Below are 10,033 nucleotides of genomic sequence, written 5' to 3'. Positions count from 1 at the left end.
TTCAAATTGCAGTTAATAATTTAACAAAAGTAATAAATCTAAAAGTCTATTTTTTGTTCTTTATGAAAAGAATAAAAACAATAAATTGGCTGGGAAATGCCTTCTGAAACAAATGCGTTTTAATAGCCTTTTTAAAAGCATTAACTGAAGGCATATTTCTAATAATCAGGGTAAGATCGTTCAACAATTTAGGGGCAGAATTGAAAGTCCTTAAGGACCTGCCTGTGTGTAGAACACACACACACATATAAAAAGATCGATCACCCATTTAATAATAATAATAGTAGTAGTAATAATAATAGTAATGATAATAATAGTAATATTTGTTGATTTGTATTGTGCAAATATCAATCCAGGGAAAGAAATTTACATCTGTGCATTATATTGACTCCTCAAAATCCTACTTAAAAATCCTGTTGAAAAAAGGCTACATTCCTACAGCGGAACCGAGGTTTTGTTATATTGAGGTACTTTTCCATATATTTTACTATTATTATCAGAATTTGTGCTCTCAGAAAACTAGAAATAGCGTTTCATAGCAACAAGATTACAAAATTTTCTGGGAAAGCATGCTCCCAAACCTCGCTAGTGGCTCGCCCCTTCAGTGCTCGTCTGATTCGTCGGTGATAAAAAAACACGATTTTATAGACTTAAGAATTTAAGTTGGACAGTCTTTCTGTGTAAACATGATACTGTCAAAAAAAAGCCCTCGATTACATATTATACTCTGCGTTCGACTCCGCTAAACGAGAAAATAGTTAAGAAGACAGTAAATCTCTATATTAGCAAGTCGGAAGGGTCCAGCACTGTATGACACCTAGCCTCCCCGCAGACGTCCTTTGGGGTTCGTTCGTCACGCATCATTTCTCCCCCTCGGTCCGTGGGGGAGAAATGAATGCGTGACGAACGAACCCCAAAGGACGTCTGCGAGGAGGCTATATGACACCTCTATTTTGTCCAACTTTTCTTTATTGCAACCAAATCTGGCATCATTGTGGGGCTAGAAACACTAGCAAGCCGGAGAAAGTCCGCTCTTCATACTTTGTTTAAGTGGATAGGCAGCACGTTAGAAAGCCGTGAATTCAGGAAATGTTATTTTCCGTAGACAGTTGTTTACAGGGAAGAGCACCGGCGTGGTTTAATCGTTTTATTAATAATGTCTCAACGAGTAATTAGAACTCCATTTTTGTTTCCAGGTAGGCGGAGGATACGCTTCACTGACGCTTGAAATCACGATCTTCGCCTTATTCCTGACCGTGGCCTTTAAGTGGGGCAGTCACTCTGTGGTCAGCGTTTTCGTTTTCTCGTCGCTTCTTGCAGCTAGGAAATATGGTTTGCAAAGTGTCTTTTGACGCGGTTACATAAGACACGTCTTAAATAAGACACAAACTTTGTCTTTACCATTTATACGAGCATGCGAGGAGTGTCTTAGCTGAGTCGCGTCTTGTTTAAGACGCGAACACGTTTTCTGTGCCATTATATTAATACAAGAAGTTCATAAGAGGCGTCTTATTTCACCCGATTTTTTAATAACTAACGATTTAGTTGTGTCGTGAAAATGGCAAGAAAGACACTTGTATTGATTGAGTCATTCTATAAAAACTCCAGAAGACTGTAAAACATGATTTTTAATTCTTCTGTTTTTTTAAAAAAGGGAGTACCGTGTGGGACATATGGGGGCGGAGGAGTTCATGCCATTCACTCTGGCAAGAATTCACTTGCTTTCACTCGCATAAAAAGTGAATGCCCCGGTCATCCCCCGAGGGTTTCAAATGACTGGTGCATTATATCATAGGTAATTTATAATCTTAGAAGTTAGTAATTTATTTTTGATTTTAATTATTGCCATATAATTCTTTACCTTAATTCTACGTGTGGGAACGGCTGCAAATTAGCCGTATGGCTAAGGATATTTACCTCATAAAATGTGTCCTATGTCCTGATAAATAACACATGTAAGTTCCAACTCAGTATTACTGGAATGGTCGAAAATCAGTTGTCCAGGATTAATTGATTTCGGCACATTATTTAATGTCAAAGAGTTTCATGTCTGCCTATACATCGGATTATTTAACTGTTTTATCGTTTTTTTTATTTTCATTCTTCGTAAAGAACTTTCACCTGACCCGGAAGGTTACTAGAATCAATCCATTCCCGGCCATAATACTTTGATCCATAAAGTTTGAAAGGCACGCTTGGGAAGTAGACATTTTTGTATTCATCTCCTTTGTTTTGCCATTGATACCACAGTTTGTCCATAAATGAATGGTGAAGAAGCAGTTCTGGGGCATTTGCTGCTATTAGAGGATTCATCATTGTACCACCGATTGCGTTGTGAGGCAACAAGTGATAGTCTACACGGACAGTTTCTTCAAATTGTTCGAACTCTTCCAGGGGCAGCGATAAAGTTTTCTTCACGTGATCAATATCGTAGAGAAGGTTGTCTTTCGTAAAATTCCTTCTTAAACACCCTCCTCCAGACACGTCTAAGAGACGCCATTTATCTTTGCTGAAAGCTCCGTCCTCCACACAGTTGTCATCGGTATAATTTCCATCTCCTCCTAAACCATGATCAGCAGGGTTCCAAAGGTCTTCGTCACCAGTTCCTCTCCACCAATGATGAGTGTTTTTGCTCCAATCCCAGTAGGGTAAAGTCACACGACAGTCGATTCTGCGCAGTACGTTTTCCATCTCAACCAAAAACCACCGGTGAAAGGGCAAAAAGGCTTCAGGAACTTTTGCTTGATCTCCAGCGGTGTTGTGGAGAGCTATCAATTTCTCATAATGTTTCTTAACCACAGGATGGACCGATGCCAGCTTATAAGTGTTAATATAACGTTTTCTGTCCTCGATGGTCATTTTGGTAAAATCCTTTCTCACGCGGTAACAGCTGGTTAGTTTACCTTTCTTGCATTCACAACGCTCTTCACACGTGTTCAACATGAAACTTCCTTCCTTGCACTCCATTGGACTTGAATCGTTAGTGTCCTTTTCTGAATGGCCCGCCTCAAAAACGATCCAGGCATTACTAAGACAAACAATGAACCAATAATGACGAAACCTCATTGGGTTGACTGCAACATAAAATGGTTGAGAAATTTTAACGGTTATTGTCTAATAGTAATGTTTCGTGTTAAAAGCTGCAGTTCTGTACAGAAGAATTTCCTCCGCGGCCTCTCTTTGGTAGTGGAAAGGGAAGAGGCAACCCGCCGACGATCCTTCTTTTTCACCGTCTTTAGGAGTTTTTCAAAATGTTTTCGAAAATTTGGTCAAAAACAGAATATCTACTTTCCTAGAAAAGGGAGGCTTCCTGAAGGTAATGCTGGTTCTCTCTGAATTGTTTAATTCTCCATTACTGCTTAATTCTCCATGTATGTCAGTGGTCTGAGCGTATGTATCTTTGTGGCTTTGTGTCTTTGTATGTTCGGATGTCTGTTGCAAGGGCCAATAAGGTTGAAGGTACTATGAGTTGCTGGGTATTTTGGCATCTAACATGACGTTGCTTAAATTGCAATTACCACTGCGACGATCATATCTTCATTTAAGATCTGTATTTCTGCAGTTCACATAATCTTCGTTGCTTCATCCCATTCACGGGTTAAGATGAACTCAACAAATTGGCTCCCAATGCATGGGTTCTTATAGAATTACAGAATGAATACGCATATGAAAACAAAAAGGCTAACAAAAAACTACACCAAACGCAATAACAAATTAACTTCACGCAACTCAAAACACGAAAGAAAGAGTAAGAAAAAAATCGTAGTCTCTCGTCTCACGGCTACAATTTGCAATTGCTTAAATTGCAATTACCACTGCGACGGTCATATCTACTATATCTTCATTTAAAAGATAGGGAAAGGTAGACAACGTAACTGAGTTATTTATCTAAAGTTTGGACAGTTGGGCTTTCAAAGACCGGGCAGTCGTCTAAATAACAGAGATGATATAGATTTACTGAGAAAAGTCAAGAGAGAATTGCAGGGCCATGTTTGTCACAGGCCAGGCACTGAGAGGAAAAGTAAGAAACCGGCAAGTTGAGTGCAAGGAGTCTGCAAGGGAAAGCGACAATTTCAGCAAAGGGTATAGACAATATAGAATGGTACCTTGAGAAACGTGGGTCTCGGAAAATTTTACCCAATCTCGAAATCTCGGATTTGAAGTGTTTGTGATGGGTCTTGAACTCTTTTTCGGGTGACTTTTGGGTCTCAGAGTTGTGATTTTTTTTTGGCCGAAGGGCCTCGGAGGATTTTTCAGTTTTTTCTTTCCACTTGGTCTTCTGGAGTCGAATTTTTCAGAGTTCACGGGTACAGCTAATCGAACTGGACCAGTTGATTGAGACAGAAAAACAAGACAGTGGCGCACAATTCATCTTCGGAGACCCAAGTGCAGATCTTTACTTTTCTTCGCGCCATTTAATGAACCAAAGTGCCTTCTATTGTTTGAGTTCCTCTCCAAGCATTTCAGGCCTGGCCCTTCATCAGTGGAGTTACAAGTACGTTAGAAACGTTGCAAGGTTTCCATTAGTCTGTCCTCCCCACAAGCAGACGAGGTTTCCATACGCCAGGAAAGAAAAAAATCAAACGCTCAAAAAAAAAAACTTTATAGTGCGCGCGCGATTCTGCGCGCGGCCTAGAAGAAATGGAAGACGGAGTTTACCATTAGGGTTCTATTAAGGTAGCCATTTTACTCGCCAGCGGTTGTTAGTTATCTGTATACCTTAAGATATAGTTAAATGGTTAACTAAAAATACTGGAAATATCTTATAAATTGCAAATCAACATACCTTTGAAAAACAGCGGTGCTTCTTCTCGCGAAATTATGTGTTTTGATCGACTTGTCAGAGTTGCCAGTGTATTAGTTTGTTTTGGTTCTCTGCTGTAAAAAAGTAAATGTCATGAACAAAGCATAAATGATTTTCTATAACCTAGCAACATCTTTTTTTTGTAATAATTTATACATGTGGAGTACATTAAGCTAACTTGGCTGAAAAAAAAAATGATTAAAAGTAGTTCCTCGAGGCTGCAAAATGGGAAAGAAAACTGGTGAAAGTAACGCGATCTGAAGGAAAAGCTGGCCCTGGTGTGGTCGACGCAGCGTCCACTTTGCTTTATGACGACAATCCAGGGGCCCGTTACTCGAAAGTCTCGATAACTTTTCGGTCCCGAAAAGCTGTTATACGTTTGCCGTGTTTGCGTTCAATAAAATCTTCAGTTAACAAAGCAAAATTAGCCGGTTTGTAAGCTAGGAACTGTGCTATTATACAACAGGTTTTGATTTAAAAATTTGCATTCGGACCCAAAAAGTTACCGAACCCTTCGAAAAACGGGCCCCAGAAGCGAATTTATAGCCGTCTGCGTCTACTACTGGCAATACACATGTATACGATGATTTGTACGTGTGAAGAAGATAATCGTAGTAGTTCTCGGCAGTACAGCCACACCCCAGACAGTTTTCGTTGTCCCTGGGGAAAGCCCTTAAATTTTCTCTAGATTCAAACAACGGGCACTTATTTCTTGCCCAATCAACAGATCCGAATATAAGTTAACCTCGCTAATGCCGACACTTCTTTAACTTTGCGCTGTAATCCTTTCCATCGACAGCATGTCGATGTCCTTAGTGCCACAGTAGTAAAATAAAAAATAGAGTCCTGTTACACCCCTCTTTTTGTCTACGAGTAAGCCTCCATTCTTCACTGATAAAAAAGACTTCCGTGTAAATAAATTTTTGCTGTCCTCACTCCGCTCGGCCAGCAAATTTGTTTACTAGGAAGTCTTTTTTCGAAGAATGGAGGCGTACTCGTGGACAAAAAAAAGGGTGGTTTAGACAGGACTCCTATTTTCTATATTACACTCTTCAGGAAAACTCATATTGAACCGGGGCGCTCGTCTATCACAGAAACTAATTAGGGATTTGCATTGTAACAATGTACATTTCATGGCCGCCGAACGCTTCTCGAATGATGTTCTGGAGATGTTGCGGATCGAAGCCTGTTTCAAAAAGGTTTTAGACGCTTTTTTCAAAGGGGTTTTCAACGATGTTTTCGAAGAGAGATCTGAAGATTTTTACGAAGAGGGTGCAGAATTTTTTTATGAAAAGTTTTTCGAAGACGTTTAAAAAAGGGTTTACGAAAAGGCTGACGAAAAGTTTTTCGAAGTGCGTTTTGAAGGTGTTTTTGGAAAAGGTTTCGAAGAGTTTTACGAAAAGCTTTTCAAAGATTTTTTCAAATGTTTTCTTTAAAATATCTATTCGGAGAAGCAAATACTGCCCAGAGTTTTCTATTTGAGGACGGCTAAATTTTTGTAGATTACCACTCCATCATGTACAATTTTCGAAGCTTATCTTACAAATAAAATTTCCTACGATTTTCTGAAGTTTAATTTTTGCATTTTACTTCCCAGGTTAGGCTATTTTTCATAGAAAAAAGGAAACCTAAATTTTTCGGATTCAAAAATGTGATGGAGAGAGGAATTAGAAAATGTCTCACTCCGGTAATACGTTAAATTTCATCTAAAATTTTCGGGAAAATATTACTCAAGCCCGAAAAGACTCAAGTTCCCCTAGGATGACCGAACAGAAAGAGGTAAATTTTACAGCGCCGCTTAGAATGCTTTTCTAGAGTTATAAAAGTACTCTGGGTAGCCTAAAAGTGTTTTCAATGTATTTAGGAGGAAACCGTCGTTAGGTGCCCTAAAAGAAAAACATCGCCACAATTGCCAACCATCCACAATAGGACCATACGGCCATTTTTCCCACTCCAAAGCCCTTTCCGTCGGCACTCTGGCATGAATGACAGGCCCACGTCCAAAGATTTTCTTCCACCAACTTTTGCAATGTGGCGCAGTCGGAGCACCAATTGTTTTCGTGCTTCGCAAGCTCACAAAAACAAGAACGAGAACGTAAAACACAAATCAAAGAATAAGAAAATTCCGCAATCTTTCGTAGCAATAATACCAAACCGAAGGTTTTATAGCCAAAAAAGTAGCAACCGCCAATTGGCAATAAAAAATGGGAAAGTCTCTCGCTGGTAATCGAACTTTAGATCTCACTTCAACGCGACGTAATGGATAATTGATAATTTTACGGAAATGAAATTGGTAAAAATTAAATTTTGTTGCTTGTGACTCGTTTCGCTCATTGCTCCTTGAAATGGTAACATGGACCGCAGTTTGGTCCTTTTTTGGTAAGAAAACTTTTTTTTCGTTTAAGAATAGGTTTTGACAGGTCAACGGTGTTTTTGTTCGATTGATAAAACATTTTTTAGAAGTCTTTTCTTTAAGAAAAATTTTGTTAATTTTTTTACGTCTCATTTATTTGGAAACTAGGAGGACCGTCAATGTAAAATTTCATGTTTAACAATTATTCCTCGAGCCCGAATGGGCTTTTGACTGAGGGCCATGAGGGCGAGAGGAATAATTGTTTTAGTAAAATCCAACTAGTTGGTCAGAAATATCGAGAATAAAAAAATTTTAGTTAGTTAAAGCTAGAATTTAATCCTTTTTTGCCGCCTAAAAGCCCACGCTTTTCGCTGCTAGTGGGCTATAACATATAGCATAGTAGTAGCTCCACCAATCAGAATAGACCACTAGTTGGATTTTACTAATCATTATTATTCTTTTCAGAAAATGTTCGTATAATAAGGTTAGGTTGAATTTCTTTCTTGCAGTGAGCAGTTTTATTCCCCTCAGTGAGTAGCGGCGGTCTTCAACAACTTCACTGAATCACACCTACCTCTTCCCACGTATAGTTTAGGTAAATCTTTACAGACGTTCCACAGCAAGTTTCTGCAAGTGAACCCTCTGGTTTATAGCCATTTTCCCCTCAATGTGTAAGAATGGAGCTCCGCCTCTCGTTGGTGGCCGTGAGTGATTGACACATTCGTTAATAGACTACGCCCCCTTTCTGCTCAGTCCCTCAACGCACGTAGCTGTATCGAGTTGCTATGATAATAAAAGAGTCAATGGCCCCAAATTACTATCATCAAAACAATAACTATTATTATTGCTTTCATAATTCACGTTTTGTCTATTGTACTGACAAAATTTTTGTTATAATTTAGCAAGCATAGCATATTTTTTACCTTTTGTCTAAACTTAGCTCTGCTAGCAAAATCTGGCATTTTTTTGTTTTTAACATGTTGTTAGGTTTTCTTACTATTAACGCTTTTTTTGCGGAACATTTAAAAAAGATGAGTTGAGAAAAAAGAAACATGACATATAATAACATGAAGAAACAAATCCTGGATTCTACGACGGTCGTTACACAACGCGAAATATCTTTTCATCAACGCAAAACATGACTTAACACTTGACAAACGCTACTTGGAATTAACAACACACTTACTGAAAAAAACAACAACACACCTACTACGTTATACACTAAGTATCACACTAAACACTAAACAGACGCTACCTGAAATAACCAAATATATAACTGCTTTATTAGTTAAAGAAGTTGTGGCCAGTAGCTAAAGTTCCTTTAACGGCAAGAGATGTTATTATTTTCGTAACTACTGCGCTAGCGCGAGTAGTCATTTTTGCCATCGAGTTAGTTTACCGAAAGTAAGTAAGAGTAAAAATAGAATATACTTCGCAGCCAATAAGCACACAAATATAACCATTTTTCGGAATCTTGCGTCGCGACTATGATTATGATTTGTCGATAGTCCTCGATGGTAAAGGAAATGCTAGGCTGCGTCGTGGTCTGCTTTGACAGCTTAGTGAGACAAGTTGCGCGTATTCAAGTTTGAAAAAATGTTGCCGTATAACTGAATGAAAACGCAATGAAATACGTCATATCTCAACAAGCGTACCTTCACTTCTCATCTTCAAAATAAGTCCAGAAACCACGATATTTGTATAACAGATTTCTCCGCCCCAAATCAGCTCCTGTGAAAACATTTACCTCGTCCCTGTAGGACGTTAACCAGGCCTTCTCCGTCAATTCATTTCGGTGATGTATCCGAGGCGCACGGGTGGGGACTCCTAGACAAAACAGAATCCGCATGCGTGCGTTGCTTTTTGGAATTCAAGATGTTGTAAACGGCAGGAAATTATGGTTTTTTGAAAAACCCTTGTGGGTATTTGTTAGATCGACAACCTCGCTTCTTATCTCGGTTATCTCGTTGGCAATAATGGAGCTTTCAGTTCACGCATGTAACTTTAAAGTGCACTTATGTTTACTGTAGTCTAAAAACAGTACAAGAACAGACTCAGAGTACTAGTTCAATAAAATTGACAAGTCACAGGCATTTTAACTTTCTAAATTTCGAACAAGTGGCCCTATTAACGAGGTGAAATTATCTGAGATTCTACTGTTTGGGATTTTAAAATGTGGCCATTGGCCGTATTAACGCGTGACAGCATTAACGTTTTTTTTATAAGGAAATGTATGGCCGTTTTGCCGGTCCAAAAAGAGTGGCCGTAAAAACGAGGTGACTGTATTACCGAGGTGGCTGTAAGGCGGGGTTCCACTGTAGTGGAAAGCGCTATTTACATCACATGCCGTCACGGGTGAGCCTGTCAGATTTCTAGATCAGTGGAACGGACGTGCGAAAGAAAAATAGAAAAATTCGTAGAAAAATCCTGTTTTAATCAAATCGCAAAATTTTATTGCAGAAGTTGTTGTAGTAATGTGTTCAGTTCAGATAAGAAAATGAGAAACAAATATTAGGTTATAGGCACTTTAACTGACCTGTAGAAATTCTTGGGGAGTCGGGAGTGATGATCATGAGGACATAGAAGCAAGTGAAGTCATAACACTGACTAATAAACAATTACAGCAGCTGTTACTTTTGCAACAAACATATGTTGCCTTTTATGAGTAATTAGCAGTGGGTTATGAACAAACGGGCACTTGAGTCAGTTAAAGAGCAAATTTCTTTCATAGTCAGCATCGTTATTTTGACTTATTCACAAAGAACTCTTTTACACACCTTAAACGAACAGCATTAGATTTGGGTAGTTTAACATTGCATAGTAAAGAGAAAAAGATTGATAAAGATAAGATCCAATCTAAATCACAGTTGACTCCC

At 38.8% G+C, this 10,033-nt stretch overlaps 1 protein-coding gene across 2 annotated transcripts; it reads right to left on the bottom strand.

Annotated features, from left to right (window-relative positions):
* Positions 1-1,311: 1,311 nt before the first annotated feature.
* LOC140941595 (tyrosinase-like) lies at positions 1,312-8,920 on the bottom strand. 2 transcript variants are annotated; one of them, XM_073390612.1, is made up of 4 exons: positions 8,813-8,920; positions 7,732-7,940; positions 4,787-4,875; positions 1,312-3,074 (listed from the first exon to the last, which is right to left on the bottom strand). In XM_073390612.1, the coding sequence occupies exon 4, from the start codon at positions 3,064-3,066 to the stop codon at positions 2,098-2,100; it is 969 nt and encodes a 322-aa protein (XP_073246713.1). In that variant the 5' UTR covers positions 3,067-3,074; positions 4,787-4,875; positions 7,732-7,940; positions 8,813-8,920; the 3' UTR covers positions 1,312-2,097. The 2 variants fall into 2 exon arrangements, with proteins under 2 accessions (XP_073246713.1, XP_073246714.1); XM_073390613.1 differs by lacking the exon at positions 4,787-4,875.
* Between the last annotated feature and the right edge of the window lie 1,113 nt (positions 8,921-10,033).

The sequence above is a fragment of the Porites lutea genome, chromosome 6 (genome assembly GCF_958299795.1).
Source record: "Porites lutea chromosome 6, jaPorLute2.1, whole genome shotgun sequence".
Taxonomy (NCBI): domain Eukaryota; kingdom Metazoa; phylum Cnidaria; class Anthozoa; order Scleractinia; family Poritidae; genus Porites; species Porites lutea.
This window is presented reverse-complemented; position numbering and strand designations above follow the sequence as displayed.